This window comes from Sceloporus occidentalis, unplaced genomic scaffold, assembly GCF_023333645.1.
Source record: "Sceloporus occidentalis isolate IW3139 unplaced genomic scaffold, rSceOcc1.0.p SCAF_106, whole genome shotgun sequence".
NCBI lineage: Eukaryota > Metazoa > Chordata > Lepidosauria > Squamata > Phrynosomatidae > Sceloporus > Sceloporus occidentalis.
In genome coordinates this window covers 1,688,046-1,708,874 of record NW_028317086.1, presented here as the reverse complement: position 1 = coordinate 1,708,874, position 20,829 = coordinate 1,688,046, and the positions used below count along the sequence as shown (strand labels likewise).

At 38.1% G+C, this 20,829-nt stretch overlaps 1 protein-coding gene across 1 annotated transcript; it reads right to left on the bottom strand.

Moving 5' to 3' along the window:
- Window positions 1-7,596: 7,596 nt before the first annotated feature.
- On the bottom strand, window positions 7,597-20,240 carry LOC149283325 (flavin-containing monooxygenase 5-like). The gene is made up of 8 exons (XM_089497655.1): window positions 20,100-20,240; window positions 19,305-19,493; window positions 18,613-18,775; window positions 17,772-17,914; window positions 16,966-17,162; window positions 16,114-16,469; window positions 13,443-13,515; window positions 7,597-7,942 (listed from the first exon to the last, which is right to left on the bottom strand). Exons 1-8 carry the CDS (start codon window positions 20,229-20,231, stop codon window positions 7,597-7,599), a joined length of 1,599 nt encoding a protein of 532 aa, XP_089353781.1. The 5' UTR covers window positions 20,232-20,240.
- Window positions 20,241-20,829: the final 589 nt, after the last annotated feature.

Sequence of the window (20,829 nt, the reverse complement as noted above, 5' to 3'; positions counted from 1 at the left end):
AGTGGTAGATAAATGCAACAGACTCCCAGCAGAAATGGTAGAGGTTAATACAGTCAGGGATAGGCAGTAAGTTATCCTGAATCTAAGAGGAGATCGAGGAATGATTAAGGTCTCAGTCTCTACATCAGGAGAAATGGGCCGACTCGATCGGCTGAATGATTCTTATCTGCCGCCAAATTCTGTGTGTCTGTATTTCTATGAAATTGAAATAATCCTTAACTCTGTGTGGGAGAAACTTTTTGTGGCCTTGTGATTTCAGACCAGATTACATCATTTGGATTATATTTAGGGGAAAACTGTATAAATACTTTTCCTAAGGAAATATATATAGACAGAGAGAGAGTTAAAGGCAAATTGAGCACTTCATAGATGCCTGGTTATAATTATTGATTTATTCATTTATATAGCACCATTATATATATAGAGAGTGGTACAAAACAAAAAAATAAAACCCCATAAATATATTAAACCAAATAATAAAGCTAATGAAAAATAAAACACTTTCTTAAAGCCTGGCCTCCACCACCCCTATAAAATCACCCAATACATATGTTACATATGGTTCTACATACAGTTAGATTGTGCAGCTGACGGTATACAACATACAGTATATCACGGGTTAGGCAAACATAAAATCGGGATTATGAAAACCTAGAGAGAAAATACACATTTTTGCACATTTTTGAAAATACACAGTTTTGTGGGCAAAACCCCAGAGTAAGATGCTTGTATTCCATTTTAGCCAGGGCAAGTTATAAATTCAAAGCAGAGAATATCACACTAGTGATTTAAAGGGCAAAAATATACAACGTCAGCACAACAAAGGCGGCTGTGCAAAATTGGCACATATTAGAACATAATGATTCACAAGTTGCAGTATTTTTGCACATTAGCATAAATAAATATGCAGAATACATGATATATCACAAGCTCAAGCATGAAGCAACGTGTAAACAGGGTGTACCCATGAGATCTCACACAACATTTCGCCAGAGACGCCTTCTGACAGCACATCTAAATCTGGCCATTTCAATGGGCATCGGCACACATAATGGGGCAAGTAGGCACACAGAAAATAAAGGGTCCTATGATATGTACAATATACAAATATCCGCCACTAGGAGGGTTAATGGCTGTTCCTGAGGACTGCCTCGCTTGCGCTAACAGTAATCCAGCCTGCCACTGGTTAACTTTTACTTTTTTTTTTTTACCTTACTGAGACTACTGATTGGCATTCGACTTATAGATCCTTGCTTTCATTGAGAACACAAGGCATCCATTCATAATAAAAGTCTTGATGCTATCATGCAATACTGGCACTGGGAGGGTTAATGGCGGTTCCTCAGGAAGGGAGTGCACACCACAACTTTCTTCATGATCTTAAATGTCGTCATGATAAGTTTTTGGGCCACTTATTTCATGACAGCTTGAAACGTCTTGAAGGTTTCAAGGGGTTAAACTGGGCAGTGTTAAACTGCGCCTGTGCCGTGTCTTTGCTTTAGGCTTTAACAGCGTATTTATATATGTCTGCAAATTTCTAGAATTCCTTTTGTCTGTCTAGAAAATCTTATTGAAAATAATAAGTGAAGATGTGCTAAAATTTTGTACACTCCATGAAATACTTAGGCAAGGTTCTTTTCTGTTGATTTATGTCGGTAGTTGAATCAGAAATCTTGCTTTTTTCATCACTGTTACACGTGTCATTAAATTTCCCACCACAATTCAACAGAAAGTTCAGCTAGGGTTTTGGGAGATTTCTCTATTTCATCACGGCTTAATACAACTCACATACATGATGAGAAAATAAAATAATGTATTACCTGCTAAGCTATTGCTGCTGATTGGCATGAGAGTAGTTTGTCGATCGGGTTAATATCGCATGATGGACTCTGTCTAAAGTCTAACTAAAGCAGCAGCAGCTGTTCCATTTACAACATCTCTATCTGTGGTTTTAACTTATCTCCACATAACTTATCTCCACACAATGTGACCTTTATGCAGCTTGACTAAGGGGGCACGAAGTTTAGCACAAATAATGTAGGCGACAAAAAGAAAATGTTAAATCTTTCTTTTACTCTAGATGACCATTATTTATTGAAATACACTTTACCGTTATCTCCAAAACATGTGGTTAATATGTATATATTGAATTTCTAAACTAAAAAGAAAAATGAGTAGTGCGCCAAATAAATTATATAAACAATATAAAACAAAATTATGTGAACAAAATAGAAAACATATATAGGTGACCACGCCCCCCACACCAAGTGAGTGTAGATAATATAAATAATACCAATTCAATGTAGGAATTCAATGTAGCTTCAAAGAGAAACTTCGTAATCTCAGAAAAAAAGAGAAACGAGGGAAATCTTCCTGAATTCCTCGAAGACCACTTAAACATTACTTTTTTTTTTTTAGCGATTCCAATTCCAATGAAATGTTCCAGTATCTGTGCTTCAAGAATTCGGGAAGATTTTCCTCGTTTCTCTTTTTTTCTGAGATTACGAAGTTTGGATATAAAAAATCTAACGGTGGAGAGTGAAATCTACCCGGGAGACGAATAAACCCAACCACTCATCCCTTTGTGCGATCTATGGGCTTGAATAAGCCCCACCAATTTGCCTACCAGATATATATATACATTTGTCTTGATGAATTACACTATGATGTCTTTTTCTATTTTTCTTGTTTTATGATTGAATTTAACATACTGCTCGGATCTCTTTGAAGCTACATTGAATTGCTACATTGGATTGGTATTATTTATATTATCTACACTCACTTGGGAGGGGAGAACAGCTGCCCTATATATATATTAAATAGGCAACCTGGTGCACCATACAGCCCCACCAATGAAGAATACATATGACATTTTTTGTAAGTGTTTTAATATGAATTCCTTAACCTATATGTGAAAAAACAAAGCTACTTACCTTTAAGAGAAGATGCAGTTTATTTTGACTGCTTTTAGCAGCCAATTAGTTTCAGGGAAGTGCTTTAATTGAAATCAAGGCTGTGATATACATTGAAGTGCATATTCTGTCCCTTTGGATTACAGGTTCAGGACCTTGGACAATCAGGTTTTTAATCGAGTTAATTATAATAGTGGCAAGTTTGACAAACTCATACTGCATCTTTGGGGTTTCAGAAAAGCTTGTCTTATTACCATCAACCTAAAGACTCATGACCCAAACTGCCCTTCTGATTTCTGTGTGCTTCATGTCTGTAATAATCGTCCATAACTTCAAATGCCCTTTAACACATTGGTTTTAGCATTAAGTCCACATGTGTTTGGTTGAATTGTAAGGCTCAGCTATATGAAAGTGAGCCAAACCTATGTTCCCTCCAAGAATTTGAGTGTTTTGACATGATCCAAGCCGGTAAAAGGATGAGTCCCATTCTAAAGAATTATCTTCATTCCACAAGAAAACATATTGGTTTCTAAACTCACTAAATATTTACTGTTTGTTTTGAATGTTTGGTTCGACTGCTGATTTAAAGAGAAAGCCTGCCAAAAATATAATGCTCCATGGCCTGGAATATGAACAAACACAAAGAACAAACATTCAAAGAACAAACTTTCATGTTCTACTTCTCATTTAGTTTAGCTACACTAGCTCATTGGAACAGATTTAAAAATACTATTGTATAATACTATAAGTGTTTGATATACATCAATGCATTATCTGACTTGTATAAGTCTTTGGCCACAATCTACCAATTGACAACCGTGATATACCTTACAGATGTCCGGGCTAGCAACTATTATTAACTATTAATTTATTTGGGTTTTGTTCAACACTGAACCTTATTCATACAAATATGTCGTGAATGATTAAGTGAGTAATGCGTTCCTGGCAAAAGTATGATCCAGTACGTTTATTGTGTTTATGATTACCAATAGTGGGGAGGGACTCCCCTTTCGTGATTAGCGATAGGTGGGAGGATTGGTGCCGTGTGATCACAGTGCCCCTCACAAGCAGGTTAAAGCGGTATGGGACGCTATTGGTTAATATAGGATGAAGCATCTGTGTGGCTGACACTGGAAGATACTAGCTATAGTGGATCATGGGAACCATATTATGGGACAATTTTGTTTTGTGATGTGACTTTGGATGTTTTTATACCTAGAGGAGAGGGTGCATGGCTTTGGTCTGATAAGGAACTATTGTAATCAAATGATGTGTGATGTACGGCTCCTCTGGCTCTGATTTATTTTGCCTTGGTGTCCCAATGCTTTCCTGTTCTTAGGTCGGTATACATAGCATTTTGAGAGATCAATTTTAATGCTTGTCTGGGAACATGGGCAGTTTTGGTATGCAGTATACACGCATGTATCTTGCGTGCCCATTATGTTTATAGTGTATAGACTGGGGAGATTTGATTTTTAATAGCGAGAAATTTTATTTATATTAAATAGTATAACTGCTAAACCCTTTTTTTATTGTTTCCCCCTTTAATGATGAAGCCTATAGGCATTCTTAGCTCGCTATTTTTAAAGTTGTCTCATCACTTTCCATGCTTCTAATACGCCCTGGCGATGCAATGATGGCTACCGCGAAACACCTTAATGCAGGCCTAGATTGTACTGTAATCAGGGCATAGGTAGGGTGATACTTTAGGATAACTTTTTGTAGCCTTACAGAAGTTGATTCAAGGATGCATTTCAATACAAGATATGCCGGGTTTAGTAATCAGGGCTTCGTGAATTATATCTTATGATTCATGTCCCATGTGTGATAGAGGTAGCTAGGAACAGTTCCAGATATTTTGATGCCATAATGGTGTTTTAGTATACTATTATTAGAAGCTAAGTATTATATGGTAGGATTTTTTTTTCGGTTAAATTGTTTTTTTTTTACCTAGTTTAATCTTTGGTTTTTCCATAAACCAGCAAGGCTATTTATTCACTATATGTATTGGTATGTATAAATGGCTCTACAAAAACAAAAAAATTCCGTTTTTTATACAAGTCACTTGTTTTTAATATGTTTAATATGCATTCAAGGTTTTATATTTTTTATAACAAAATTACATTGATGTACAAGTAAATGTTTTAATAAGAGCTCAATATTAAGATTAATTAAGAGCCTCATATTAATTTCTTCAAATTAGCAGAATTACTATCTTTTTAGACACTATGCAAACAAATGAAGCCTATAACTATTGTAGAGAGGGCTAGAATCCATTAGAATGAAAAACTATACAAGTTCACTTATGAAATACCTGAAAACGAAGACAGCAACCCCCATCTAACCTTTTAATGAACTGTTGTAATGTTGAGTGTTCAGGTATCGTCTAGGGTTTTTGTTAAAAAACATACTTTATATTTAAGAGCAACACCTTGACTATCCTTTAGTTCACTGGACAAAAAACCCTACACAGAAACACCTGAACGATGCCTATGTAATATACTATAATATAGAGTGTGCATTTCAAATTTCATGACCTTTATTTATTACTAGACTTGGGCACCAGGGGGCTCTTCGTGTTCGTCTTCGTGCTCGTCTTCGGGGAAAAAAAATCTTCGTATTCCGCGAATATTCGCCTATTCCTGTCTTCTCTTCGTGTTCGGTTTTTCCAGTTAAGGGGTTAATACGGGGTTAACGCGTACCGCAGCAGCTCTGGCGCCAGGAGTTTAAATGTCCGTATGAGCAACTCTATTGGTCGTCAGCAGGGGGCTCGTCTGCCAATGGTTGATGGCAGACGAGCCCCCTGCTGGCGACCAATAGGGTCGCTCGTACAGACTGTTAAACTCCTGGTGCCGTAACTTGTCCGGGAGATACCATTGGTCTCCCTGTTCTATCAGTTAAATGTCCGTACAAGCAACTTTATTGGTCGTTCGTACGGACATTTAGCTGATAGAACAGGGAGACCAATGGCATCTGCCGGACAAGTTACGGCACCAGGAGCCTAAAAGTCTGTACGAGCGACCAACAGAGTCGCTCGTACAGACTTTTAAAACCCCAATGCTGCAACTTACCCGGCAGATCCCACTGGTCTCCCTGTTCTATCAGTTAATAAATGATAGAACAGGGAGACCAGTGGGATCTGCAGGACAAGTTGCTTCATTAGGGGTTAACTTTTTAAAGTCTGTACGAGCGACTCTGTTGGTCGCTCGTACAGACTTTTAGGCTCCTGGTGCACTTGTTGCACCTTAAGGGGTTAAAGGGCCGTGTGAGTGAGCCTATTGGTCGCTTGCACGGCCCTTTAACCTATGGATTTGGAGCGGAAATCCATAGGTTCGCTGTCAGGGGTTACAAAGGCCGTGCGAGTGAGCCCATTGGTCACCTGCAGAGTCTTCCTCTGGCATCAACCAATTGGTTGATGCCAGAGGAGGTCCCTGTAGGCGACCAGTAGGCTCATTCGCACTGCCCTGTAACCCGTGACGGCGAACCTGCGGATTTCCACTTCCGTGAACTGCCGCGATGCCAAGGTAAGTTAGAAGGGGAAGGGACCGGGGAGAGTGGTAGACGAAGACGATCACGAAGATCTTCGTGGTGTGTGTCTTCGTCTTCGCCTACGTTTTACCGCCGCTGTCTTCTCTTCGGTGTGTCTTCGGAACGAACACGAAAATGCACTCTTCGTGTTCGTTTTCATGTTCGCCCAAAGACGAATGCACAAGTCTATTTATTACTTGCATTATTGTGACAGGAAACAAAATACTGTCTGCGCTTCTCACCCTAATAAAGTTGGCAACAAATATATAAACATAATATAAATGAGAGGTTTTGGTTATATGAATTGGCCAAAGCATAATTAAGCTCACCCGCCACGTCAAGGCACACTCTCAATAGGGTGAGATCCTACTCTCACCTCCTACATAGTGGGCACACAAAGCAGTTTATACTGCTACCAAAACCTTATTAATGTGTTGGGGGAGGTGCAATTAAACCTCCTCCCATTTAACCCCTGGACAGCAAGCTGCAACCAGACTGATGAGGAGCCAACAACCTCAAATATGTGCAAACAGGGAAAAGAAAAAATGTCGGTGCGCTAAGCTAGTCTCAGGCTCAAATAATACAAATGTATAATATGAGGCCTACCAAACAGTGTGAGCATGCTGCAAATACATTCATTATTTGAGCCTGAGACTAGCTTAGCGCACCGACATTTTTTCTTTTCCCCATTATTGTGACAGGGTCAGGTTAACTGGAGTTGCACCTTGATTTGGAGTTGCACACAGATTTGGAGTTGCACACTTTGTCTGTCTCTGCCCGGGGACAGGAGGTCTTCCTGTCCCCGGGCAGAGACAGACAAAGTGTTTCGTTGTGTGAGGGTGGTTTGGAGGTCTTTGTTGGGGATTTGTGTGCTTTGTAATAAAAGTGCTCTTGTTTTACTGCACGAATTGTGGTCTGACTGATCCGTGGATAGCATGGATATAGGTACTGACTGGTGATTCCTCAGCCCTCAAACAGGGCTACCCAGCCTTGGGTACGGTGATCCTGTAACAATTATACGCTACTTTCTACAACTAATGAATATCAGCCTGATGCGACTGCATGTATTTTTATTTATGAAAAGTGACAGAGCTTCAGTCAAAATGGAATCTAGCTAAGCTTAATGATAGGTCATAATGTACAATATTTGATCACCTTACAATGAGGCATATATGGCAGCAAATACAATCAGGATGCCAAGAATCTTAAACATGAAAGAAAAAGAACTTTGAACAGACTGATCCTTCAAGACTCGAGTCTTAGTTGGCTTGATAACACGATCCATCTGGGTTTGAATGGCTCTCCTGGCTTCCTTCCATTTTCCTGGGCCAAACAGGCGATATTGATAAGGAGAGCATGGTCCAAAGAAAACTTCCCAGGCTAGCTTGGGATCAGTGACAAATAGTTTCATCAGATTTGGTTTGCAGCCTATCTCTGCTGCAATTTCATCCATGTATGGAACATAATCCACTTGGATGGTGTGGCGCTCACTTTTCACATACCTGGAGGCATGAGTATGATAGAGTACTAGCATTAGAAAATCATTTTTAAATTTTGTAATGAAACTGCCTTACTAAATGTGCTTACACCACTTGTCTAGTCTGCAATTCACAGAGCATATGTACTAAAAATGGATTTCAAGAGTCTATTTACAAGAATGTTATGACATTAACTCTTGTGTTTACAACTGTACTGCACTCACCCTTGCACTGTTCTAAAATGTTTGTCCCACATAACAAAAGAGTAAGGATTTACTAGTTTTGGAAAGAAAGCTAACAATACATATAATAACAATCTATAGTACCAAGTTACTTAATGTTAAAAGGAAGTGTAGAAACTGTTTACTTCTGTTTTCTGCAAAAACTAACAAAAAGTTGAAGTCACTACCATTAAACTGTACGCTTTGCTCATGTTTAATTAAATTAAAACAAAATGTAATGTCAATTTGATGATTTGTGTTATTGATGATTTTGGAAGTGTTATATAAATGAATACCAATGAATAGCAAATAGTAGCCAAACAAAAATGAAACTACCGCCTCATGATACATGTTGGGGTAAATACAAAGTATGTATATCTGTAATTAATATGTGCTTGATTAAGTTTATGTGTATATATGTATGTATGATAGCTGCAAGCCACTTAGGGGGGAAGTAACAGGAAAGACAGCTGTAAGAAGATATCACACCTGCATACTATGTAGAGAAGGAAGGAAATGCATCACCTGGAGATAGGCATGGGAAACATAGCAAGTCAATAACATCACACGGTGGGGTCTTGGGAACACAGGACAGGGACCTCATTTACACATCAATAGATAAATCCCTTAAAAAGACATTGTAGAAACACATAGAAGGAGACTGGATTGGTGAGTCTCACCTTTGGCACATCACCCACACAGCATACACACTTAGCAGCAGATATTAGATAGATGGGATGTTTGTGAGTGGTATGAATGATTGTCATCTGTATATCACTGTAACTCTGGTTTTGTCTTTGCTGTAACATTAATCTGGGTAGATTCTAATTAAAGCTCTCTCTCTGGTAAGAATCTTGGGTTGGCTGTTTTATTGTAATATCAGGTAGAAAACCTTAGTAGAACTAGACATATATATTATCTGGAAAAGGGGATACGGTTATATGTAGTTCTTGGAGGAGGTAACAAGGGTATTACATTTATCATTAATACACAACGCAGAACGGATTATTCTCCACGCATATCAATTGGTGGTATTGGTTTGAGAGAGGAGAAGTATATACAACATATTGGTGCCGTGACTCTTGGCCAGAAGAACTTTACAGAGTCTGCCTGGAGTGTGGTGAGTATAACTGTTATTATATTATATTGCTGTGATTTGTTCGTTTGATATGACATGCAACATGGAGGATGCAAAAGTTACTTATTCTAAAAATGTTAAGAAATGGCTTCTGAATTATATTAAGAGACATGGTGGTCCTTATGAAATCCCACAGGACTGTAAACAGTCATGGGAGATGTTGCAGAAGTTTTTGGGAGAGACATTATTTGAAAAAAAGGTGTCGGAGAGTAAAAGAAAAGGTTGCATTGTGCAAGGACTACTCTCTTGTTGTTTAAGATTAGAAGAAATTGTGAAAGCAAAGGAGGATAAGTTGGCAGAGCTGAATGTTTCAATTAAAGTAAAATCTGAGAAGCATGATGAGATGTATAACGCGTTAAATAATAAGATTGTTGATCTTAGAGTGAATACTGCTTTGGATTTTGCTGCTCGTTGGATAGCGGAGCAGCACAAATCAATGAAAGAGCAAAAAGAACTTTTGAAAGCAAAAGTTCTAGGTTTAAACATTGAAGTTGAGAAGTGTAAGCTTTTTGCACAGAATGCTGCAGCTTTATGTGTAAGCAACCAGCAGACTTTGCAAGAAATTGAGGAATTGCGTAGTGCAAATGAGTGCCTTACTCAGAGGCTGAGGGATGCAGAGGGGGAGATTAGGACCCTGGCAGCCTGCAGTAAGAGGGAGGCTGATCCTGTGCATTGCACAGCTAACGGTAACAAGTTAAATGTACAGCTACAGAAAAGAAATTATGTTGTGGCTGCAGTTGAAATAGATGGGCAAGGTTTAGATGAGAAGCAAAGTAATGCTAATCATAAAATAATCCGAAATCACAGCAAAATCATTGCAAAGCCTGTGTCTGTATTAAGCCCCTCGCTTCAGAGACAGTTGTATCAGAGCAGGCTACAACATAAATTTCAAGGACCCAAAGGTAAAAGGGAAGCCTTTAAATGTTTTGCTTGTGGTAAAGTAGGACATTTTGCCAGAAATTGCCACTCTCACTCTGCTAAAGAACACGATGTTCAGGAAAGACCCATGGTTGATAGTTGGAGGCAGGTAGATAAGAGTTGTTTTAATTACACTAGGTGGGGATCTCAGGGAAGAGGTAATGATGTTAGGAAAGACTATATCAAGCCTTGGATTCCCTACCATGTTATTAAGGCACAGAAAGAAAGAGTTGAAAAACAGAATAAAACTAGTGTGGTCTTCTAGATTTGTTTTCATTTGTTGTTGTAACATATGATGCTAATCTATTTGTTTTAAAGTATTTGTTTTTCAGAAAAAGAAGAGATGATACTAAATGAAGAAAAAAAAAAAAGGAAGAAAGTAAACAAACCCGTGGATCGGGACATTAACATGTTATTTCTTGCAGGAAATTAACATTTTATAAGAGGGAGGAAAGACGTTCAGAAGAAAAAGGAGAAATCAGAGTAACTTTAAGAGTAAAGGGGCAATCGCCAGAAGTTACATTTAAGGATAAGCATACCATGGTTGGGGCTATAGGGGGATGGATAGTGGTACAGTGTAATATTTCAATGCCTAAGTCTAACCTTCCCTCTGAATTTGCAGTTTGGAGCTATCCAGGACGGAGTGATATGCATAAGAGTACCAGTACATTTTGGACCAATACCAAAAAGGAAGTGAGAATAAAGATGCTGCTGGAAAGAAATTTTACATTAACCCAGGATGGTTCTGTGACATGCAACCCAAATCACAGTGGACTGCATACTATAGTAGACTCAGAAATTAAAGTACAACTTACTAACTCACAGGACTGCCCAACAACCACCCCCTGGCCAGAGCATGGATTATTCATACAACCAACACAAACGGTCGCTTATACAGATGTGTCTTATGTAACATTACCTTTATTGTTAAATTTTTCTTCATTTAATATACCAGAGAGCTGCCCAGAAATGTTGAAAGAATGGTTTAAAAAGGTGTTTCAAGCACATATTAATCTATTCTGGGATGCTACACAAGGGCTTCGTTTTAGAGAGAGAGAAAAAAGGGATCTGGGTACTGATATAATATCAGGATTCAGTTTGGGGACCTCAATTTGGAATAGAGGAGACATAGAGGATCTAAACTCACGAGAACAAAAATTTGTAGATGGGTTGCAACAAATTTTACTTAAAGAGGGACGTGTGGAATTTAACACTCTAGCCGAAACTGATCTATCAATACAGAACATTCACACAGTTGCTGCAGATTTGCAATGGATTAATATATCTGTAAATGCTCTGAGAGAATCAGTTGAGAATAATGATGTCTCCAAGGCTATGGTATGTGGTATAGTCGGAAATCTACTAGTTGAACATCTAAATTTAGGCCTCCAAGAAATAAAACAAGGGGAATGGCCCAGAATTGTGAATTCTACCCTAGTTTTTGATCTGGTTAGGGAATTTGGCATAGATTGCCAGAATGTAGTCCTTTCCAAAATTAAAAGTCTACAGAGTTGGTGCAATAAGTGTAAAGTAGGGAAAAAGGTAATTCCATTACTAATCGACATTCCAGTTTGGACAGAACAGCCTGTACCTGTTTATAAGATGACTATGCTGGGTGAGTTAGACGTGGCTAATGGCACTAATGTTTTAAAACAACTCCTGCCACAAACCCGCTTGGTGGTAAAAGAAAACCAGTTATGGAAGATTATTAACCCCAGTTGCTGTGACAGACGTAAAAATGCTTGGCTTTGTTCCTGTGTACTAGAACCCCTAGTCCGGTCAGATGGATGCATAATGGAGAGCTCAGGGAGCTGCCCAGTTCACCTTCACAGAACTGTAAATGGATGGAAAAGGGTGGTACATGGGCAGGGCCCTACGATCTGTGCACTGGGTGTATCTAAAATTCTCTGGCAACAAACTGTACCTTGTAAGGTACCTGCTACAGGATGGTGTGTTAATCTCACCTATGGCTCCATGAAAGTGGGTAAGGAGGTCATAAGAGCTAACATTCAACTCACACAGGTATCTGTGAACATGGTACAGGAGGAGCTGGGAAATTGGAATAAGATGATTCCCTCACTATTTAAAACAATCCCGCCACTTAACATAGATTTGGATACATTATTTAAAAGAAATAATAGAAGGGTTGTGCAATTGCAGGATCTGGTGAAAGAAAATTTAGCCAGCACTAAAGAAATTACACACAGCTTTCAAGAGCCCTGGTGGAGCATCCCCTACAATGTATACACACACCCAGGATTAAGAACTGCTTCTGTAATATTTGTATTCCTGCAATTTGTATTAATTTGCTCCTTATTCATCTTATATTGCTTCTAGAGGAAAGAACTGAAAAAAACACACACCAAGCAGGAACGATTAGAGCTAGCATCAATTGTAGGGATATAAAATACCAGTATATTGGTTCTTGTAATACTGTTTGGGTTTGAGTTGGTATATGTCTTTATGAATAAGTTCCTATATGGATCTTATTCAAGTGGGGGAGTGTTGGGGTAAATACAAAGTATGTATATCTGTAATTAATATGTGCTTGATTAAGTTTATGTGTATATATGTATGTATGATAGCTGCAAGCCACTTAGGGGGGAAGTAACAGGAAAGACAGCTGTAAGAAGATATCACACCTGCATACTATGTAGAGAAGGAAGGAAATGCATCACCTGGAGATAGGCATGGGAAACATAGCAAGTCAATAACATCACACGGTGGGGTCTTGGGAACAGAGGACAGGGACCTCATTTACACATCAATAGAGAAATCCCTTAAAAAGACATTGTAGAAACACATAGAAGGAGACTGGATTGGTGAGTCTCACCTTTGGCACATCACCCACACAGCATACACACTTAGCAGCAGATATTAGATAGATGGGATGTTTGTGAGTGGTATGAATGATTGTCATCTGTATATCACTGTAACTCTGGTTTTGTCTTTGCTGTAACATTAATCTGGGTAGATTCTAATTAAAGCTCTCTCTCTGGTAAGAATCTTGGGTTGGCTGTTTTATTGTAATATCAGGTAGAAAACCTTAGTAGAACTAGACATATATATTATCTGGAAAAGGGGATACGGTTATATGTAGTTCTTGGAGGAGGTAACAAGGGTATTACATTTATCATTAATACACAACGCAGAACGGATTATTCTCCACGCATATCAATTGGTGGTATTGGTTTGAGAGAGGAGAAGTATATACAACAATACATTCTGTTATTTAAGGAATCCAAACCTTTTTTGCATATTTTCTTTCCTTGTGGTAATTTCATCCATCATTTCTTCTTTTGATGGCAACGTATTCAGGCCTAGAATTAAATTACAAAAATACATTTCATAGTAAATGGTATGTGGATGATTAACAAGTGTCTGCTCACATTTTTCTTATTTTTTTAATTGATGATATGCAATACTCTGATTTGGCAATGAAATACCATTTGCTGCCTTTCAGGGGCAAGTAAGTAAAACGGCAGATAATCCCTGACTCCATTATTAGAATGTCCTGGCTAAATCTGACAAACTGATTATTTCATCACAAATTAATTTTGTGAAGTTTAGTGGTAGGTTTTGGCGATCAGAAGGAACATTCAACTGGATGCTACAGTGATCATGCAACTTTTCTAACTTGGCTCCAGAATCACTTTTTATATGCACAAACTGGTAAGCCCTATCCAAAACAGTGTTGTTCACATGTTGAACAACCACATTGTGGTTACAATCAATGTTGGTGATTGTAGGATGGTGATAACCAGGTCGGGAGACGCAAGATAATCGGGCTAAGGAGCGTGGTAAAGGAGAAAGCAGTCTCTCGTAGATCTCACCTCATCATCCCTCGACATAAGTAGCAAACAAGCTATAGACGCGGACGTCCCTACCGCGAAGAGCGCAAGTGGGATAGAGCGACATTTCAGGAGGCAGAGTGGCATAAAGGGAGTTAAAAGGGGTTAAAATCATGGGGCACTCTGCCTCCAGAAAAGCCTCCGTAACCCCCCCCCCGACTTACCAGTGCTGGTGTCTAGTGGGGGCAGCGGGTGGAGGCCGGGGTTAGTTTCGCCAGCGCTTCTATGACTGAGCACCGGAAGGTCATGTGACACCGGTGCTCTGTCATTGAAGCCTCTGCGGAAGTCCCAGCAGTAGTGGGGGTTGTCTGCGTCCATCAAGCGGAGGTTCGCCAAATGCCAGAGAAGCGAATTCCCCATAGCACTGCGGGGAATTCTCCTCTCTGGCAGCCGGGGAAGGTATGCGCGATGCGGGTAGACAACCTCCGCTGCTGCCCGCGCTTTCACCAACGTGATAGAAGCCCCTGTGGAAGTGCCGGCAGCAGCTGAGGCTACCAGACAGGAGGATCCAGGTCCCCTGCAGCGCTGCAGGGATCTGGATCTTAGTCTCATAGTTAGACCTCTATTTGAGGTCTGATAAGAAGATGACCTTGATTAGAAGACAAGGGGTATTTTTCAGAGCACCTTGTCTTATAAATCGAGCAAATAAGGTATATTTAATATGATGTATTTTTTAAGTTCATATATACTTTTTAATATTTGTGATTATAGCTGTCCTTGTGTAGAAGTGCTGTTCCTTATTTGTTCTGCAAGTTTTACAGTTACTTCTATAGACACCTAGTGGAAAAATATGATATGACTGCCTCTTGTAAGGTGAAATGCATCAGATCGGGCCAACTTCTTCCATTGCTCCGTGGTCCATTTGTTATGCTCACGTGCCCATTGTAGGCACTTTCAGCATTGGACAGGGGTCAGCATGGGCACCCTGACTGGTCACCAGCCGCACAGCCCCATACACAACAAACTGTGATGCACTGTGTGTTCTGACACCTTCAGTATTAACTTTTTCAGCACTTTCAGTAGCCAGCCTTCACCCCCCCATGCATCAATGAGCCTTGGCTGCCCATGACCGTGTCGCCAGTTCATTGCTGTTCCTCCCTTGGACCACATTTAATAGGTACTGACCACTGCAGACTGGAAACACCCAACAGATCCTTATGCTTGCCCATTTTTCCTGCTTCTAACACTTAGAGGACGAAATGTTCACTTGCACAGATTATCAGTGTTATTCCCTTCACCTGTCAGTAGTTACAACGTTATAGCTGATTGGTATATAGCTTATGTGGGTACAGTAAATGAGAAAGAAGAAAATGACAGCTAACCACGAGCACTGCAAAAATTTTAAGGATACAAAAAATAAAATCAGCCATTGTCATGAAGCTGTTAAACAAATATTTTCAATTGATTAGTATTAAACAATCACTTTTCAATAGGCTTATAAACAATTTTAATTTTGAACCATCATAACTACACAGATTTTCTTCAATTACCACGTGACAATTCTCCTGAGGAAGCCACAGAAAATTGGCGAAACGTGTAGAGAAGAACACTAGACTTGAAGACTACACCATTATAGTTTACTGTTTTGCAGATTTTAAGAAGCCATTAAACAGAAATTTTATCTGAATTCTCTGATGGGTCCGATTCACCAATTTGGTTTCAACATATTGCACTATTATTTTTTATTTTTTTCCCTTATGTACATGCGCTCCAATGGTTTGGTGATTTATATTTTTACACCCTGAGTGTTTTATAGTAGCTGCAGTCACTTGGGAAGTACTTTATATTTATATTCATATTTATAGTTACATTTATATTCATTATAATTCACTTCTTTACGTGAAAATTAGGCCCTTATACACATTTTTTCACTACCTGTGCTTTAAGCATAATCTTAATTCTATTCTATGCTTTACAAATGCCTAAAAATCCACCATAATCACCTTTTAGCCATGCACGTATTAAAAAAAATAACCAATAAAATAATTATTGTCACAGAAACCGAATTACAGTTACATCAGGTATCCAGAAAGCATTTTTTTCACAATAACTACCAGGCTTACTTACCCTTAAAGACTCTAGCTGCCCAACGAGCCTGAATTTCCGATACAGGCATTATAGCCCCGATAGGCTGTACGTAGCCAATACATGCCGCCGTAGGATTTTCCAAATGAGGGGGGAACACCATTTTGTATAAAGGTATATTGTTGTTTTCAACCTTCAACACAGAATCGTCAAAAAAGGGAAAGGAAAATCGGTATCCTGTGGCAAAAATGACCACGTCAATATCCTTTTCCACACTCCCATCCTTAAAGATGACATCCGTCTCTGTAAACCTTTCCACATCTGTCTTCATCAATACTTTGCCAGCAATAATGCGGTTGGGAAGATCATCACTGATAGTTGGATGCTGGCTCATAAATCTGTATGAGTAGGGCGATCATAAATAAAATTTGCAAAATTAAGTGGGAATAGTATCAAGACAAAGAACTTGTGTGAAAGATTTACGCTCTTCAAATGGAATTCACAAATAACCATAACCGTATAAAACATTTTGAGCTTTCAATTAAATTATAATATGGTACTGCATTTGTTTGTTTTAATACTTGGCATATATTTTATGAGGAATCAACAGATCCATAATGGTGTAAAGGCTTAATGCACAGAAGTAAGGACTCAGGAGTCACTTGTAGGAAGGATAGTAGTTTTAGATCAAGTCTAATCTGCTACATAACAATTACCGGTAGTATAAGGGGTCAGATTAAATAAATATCAACTCAGAGGTAGTGTAGTAGCTACTTGCCCCCACTATGCTTCAGGAGATTGATGAGACCATATCTTCCTTACACTTAAAAAAATCCTTTCATGTTCCTTGGAAAATATGTTCTTAGTACTTAATTTGGCACAAACCGAACATACCTGTGCTGTGGCCTTAGACCATAGTTATCATGGTTGACCCTTGAGTTGATTTTATTTTCTATGAATTTGCAGCTCAAAGTTGGCAGAGCAGTCAGAATGATGCTTTTAAAACGAGTGAAATGGGCTACATCCAAAGGGTAACCGTCATCACTGACACGATTCAGTAACCATGCTCCTCTCCTGGTGCTCAAAAAGACCTAAGATGGGCAATGAACATTTTTAATATTCACAGGTAAATTTCATACAATAACATGTTATATACGCAGCCATCAGTGACCTGGCTATATATATACTTGTAGACCTATACATTGCTAAAACCTTATAGTGTCTTACATCAGGATAGGCTCTGCAGCTAAATAGTCAGAAGAGCTCAGTTGTCACCTTCACTTATCTGCTCACATTATATTTCACACAGCAAGCATGGCGGAGGTGAAGAATCCTGTTCAGGTGATAATTGTTGTTGTTTTTACTCTACGTCACCCGTATGCCATAGTGGTTTATTTATGTTTATTCTGTGGACTTCATCAAGGTCAAACTAGATTTAGCATTCCACCGTCTGAATCCAGACCAGTCTTTATCAATATTATCAAACTCAATGTCTGCTGACCCCCCATCTTCCTACTTTCATCTGCTTGACTGCATAATACTATCCACAAAAGGTAAAAAAAAACCTTTTTAATATTGTGCTTGTCTGAATAAACTTACCAATGACCAAATTGTTTATTTTGAAAAATGGACATTCTGAAGAGTCATATAGTTATACATGTGATAAAAGCATTATATTTATAGCGAGTTTCACCACCTACCTGTTTGGCGACAGCACTGAGTTCTACAACCAGGTCAACTCCTGTATTTCCAATACCAATAACCATAACCTTTTTACCCTTAAATGCCTCAGGGGTTTTATAATCGCGACTGTGGAAATACTGACCTTTAAAGATCTCTAAGCCTGTAGCGATAGAAAAGTTAAGACGTACACACAGCAAAAAAACATGATACGTATCTGTCTAGACACATATAATTTGCTTGGCATTTGTTTTTTTGTAAAAAAGATAATCCTGCTAGTTATCAGCATAAGATTCAAAGGAACACCAGATTTGGACTCATCGATGACATGCTTCTGCAGCTACAGTTCTAAATGAAGACCAAAGCCCAAGGGCAGCATAACAATGGAGCAAAAGTGGCAGTTTCTCCAGGGCCCCTCGTGGCAAGAGGCCCCCACTTGCCTTTTTACTTGCAGTACAATGTATGTAATTGAATGCACTGATAAGCAAGAATACAGTTGTGGTGAGTAGCGTGGGGGCAAAGAAAGTTGTCTTTGAAGATCCAGCTCGTATGCGCAGAAAGTCCTTGGCTGCCCTTTATAATGCACCGTATATATATATATATATACACATATATATATATATATATACATATATACATACATACATGGAGGGGGAAGGGGCAAATACAAGTTGGATCTGCAAATTCAAAATGGACAGCATGTAGCTATTATATGCATTACACTACACATGATGGTTGGAGTTTCCCTTTAAGTTTCCAGTTAGTTCATTCAAGATTACTCATGGATACTTTAGACTTCCAAAGGAAAAATAGTATCAACACATAATAGTTGTTCTAGAACAGTAGACTGAATCATAATACCTGGAAAAGAATTCAGAGGCAAGTTTGGAACCGAGTGGTGACCTGTGCAGACGAGGATAGCATCAAAAATATATTTTTTCTTTTGTCCATTACACTCTGTGATAACATCCCACTGGCCAGTGGTGGCAAAGTCTGGGCTTTTCTTTATACTGACAACAGTGGTCTTAAAAGGAAATTGGGAATGGTTAATTTCTTATTTATTTTACCTTATTTTATATATCAGAGCCATACTTGTATAGTTGGAAGACATGTGTTACAGTTATATTGCTAACTGACATAAAAAACATTCTACTAATTAGTAATACATAATGTAATATATTTGTATTATTATTGCTTTAAAGATTCACCATAACATCTGACAATTTGAGGGATATTTGTCTCCAGGAGCTTAACATTAAAACTGCTAATAAGTTGGCTTTAGTGATGTTAGTTGGTGTTAGGGGTTCTGTGGGCTCAATGAGTTTTCTTCACACCAGTCCACACAATTTTAAATATACCCCTGTTATTTTATCTATAACCTTGAATAATCTATAAAACCCCAATTATTAATAGACCTTGAGGAAATTGTGTTGATAAAGTGAGAAAAAAATAAATCCCAAATATTCCCTTTGGCTCACAAGTTACATGGCTATGTTAGATGCCCTGGTTGAATCCATTTAAATTCTAAAATAATTCAGTTTTATGTTCATTACCTTGAACTGGATATATTTAATGAGCTGAAATTGTTCGGCATATAGACGAAAGTACTGAAGCACCTTGGAATTGTGCATATAGTTTGGGTAATCATCGGGTATTAGATAATCACTGTAACACATCATCTCTTTGGATGTGTTGATGATGACGGAATTATAAATGCTGGCTCGGCCATCCTCTGAAACATCCTGCAACAAATAAATTTCTCAAAAAAACGTCAATGTCCATCCATTTACATCAAGAGACAAATAGCTGTTAACATTTCTACAACAAAATATGAGAATATTTGGGAAATATATCAATTAGAACTGCTAAAGCAAAGGGCTAAAATGGACGTTTACCCACGTATTATATAACCTAAATTAATTTACATGAGATTGTTGTGTCAACTTCTGATGATTTTCTCATCTTCTCTTTACTATGGTGCAAACAAGCAATTTAGCAACAGAGAACAGTAACTAGACAAAAAAAATACAAATAAAAATCAATAATAAGACAAAGATTTGGGTCACACAAGATGCAGTTGTACTACAAAGTTATATAAAAAAAATAAAACCCTTTTAAATGGCTCAAGATGAACAAAAAAAGAAAGAAGAAGCAGCATACCGAAGACTTTTTTATGTGTTTTATGCGTAATACACAATTAGAGGGGTCTGTTTACTAAAGGATGAGTTGGCCGGCATTTAATTTAAGAGCAGCGAAACTGTCAATGAAAATTATCTTTGGTACATATTGTATTAAAGTACAGAGAGTACATTATTTACAGTCTTTTATATTAGCCAACATTAAGATACCTTAAACCTCCAGAGCCCTCCAATATCTTCAGTTCTTTCAAAACATGTGGGCTCCAAGCCTTCATCCAGGCAACATTTAATGGCAGGCAAACCGCTCGAACCAGCTCCAATTACTGCAACTTTCTTAACCATTTTGCTGATTTCACGTTAGCTTAATGGAATGGAAAGGCTGCTGAAGAAATTAACATTTATTAAACTCTTCCATAGGCATACCGTCTGTTAAGTGCACACATCAAGAATCAACTTTTAATGCTCAATAATTCAAAGTAAAGATGAAACATCTCAAAATCTCAATTAAAAAAATGTAATGACTGCATTATGCATAGAACAATAGTCACATCCAAAAGGGTGCAAATGGAGATGCGGTGATAACTAAACTATTAGAGTTTCTATTCTTTTGCTATGGGGGCAGCCAAGATTCCTCAAAAATAAAGAAAATACAATAATAGTGCCATTTACTTACACTACAAAATTAAATTCAAATTATACAAATTCATATTTATTTTTTTTTAAATCCATACAATTAATTTTCAAGAAACACTGCCCTAGATGTCTTCTGTATAAAATCAATTGCACTATTTAATTATTTATCCTAAACCTAAACTCTTTAAAGACCTTTATAATAACAATAGCTTAGAACTACTCTGGCTACAAAATGAATTAATGCTATACTGAACAGGTTACCACTAAGTATGCTTAAAAATATTAAAGATGTTTTGCTCTGAACTTT

Coding starts and splice junctions, on each gene's coding strand:
- LOC149283325 (XM_089497655.1), bottom strand. CDS start 20,231: ATGGTTAAGAAAGTTGCAGTAATTGGAGCTGGTTCGAGCGGTTTGCCT. Junction 19,494..20,099: donor GAGGGCTCTGGAGGTTTAAG/GTATCTTAATGT, acceptor TATTTGTTGCAG/GATGTTTCAGAGGATGGCCG. Junction 7,943..13,442: donor AAAGAAAATATGCAAAAAAG/GTTTGGATTCCT, acceptor TCATGCCTCCAG/GTATGTGAAAAGTGAGCGCC.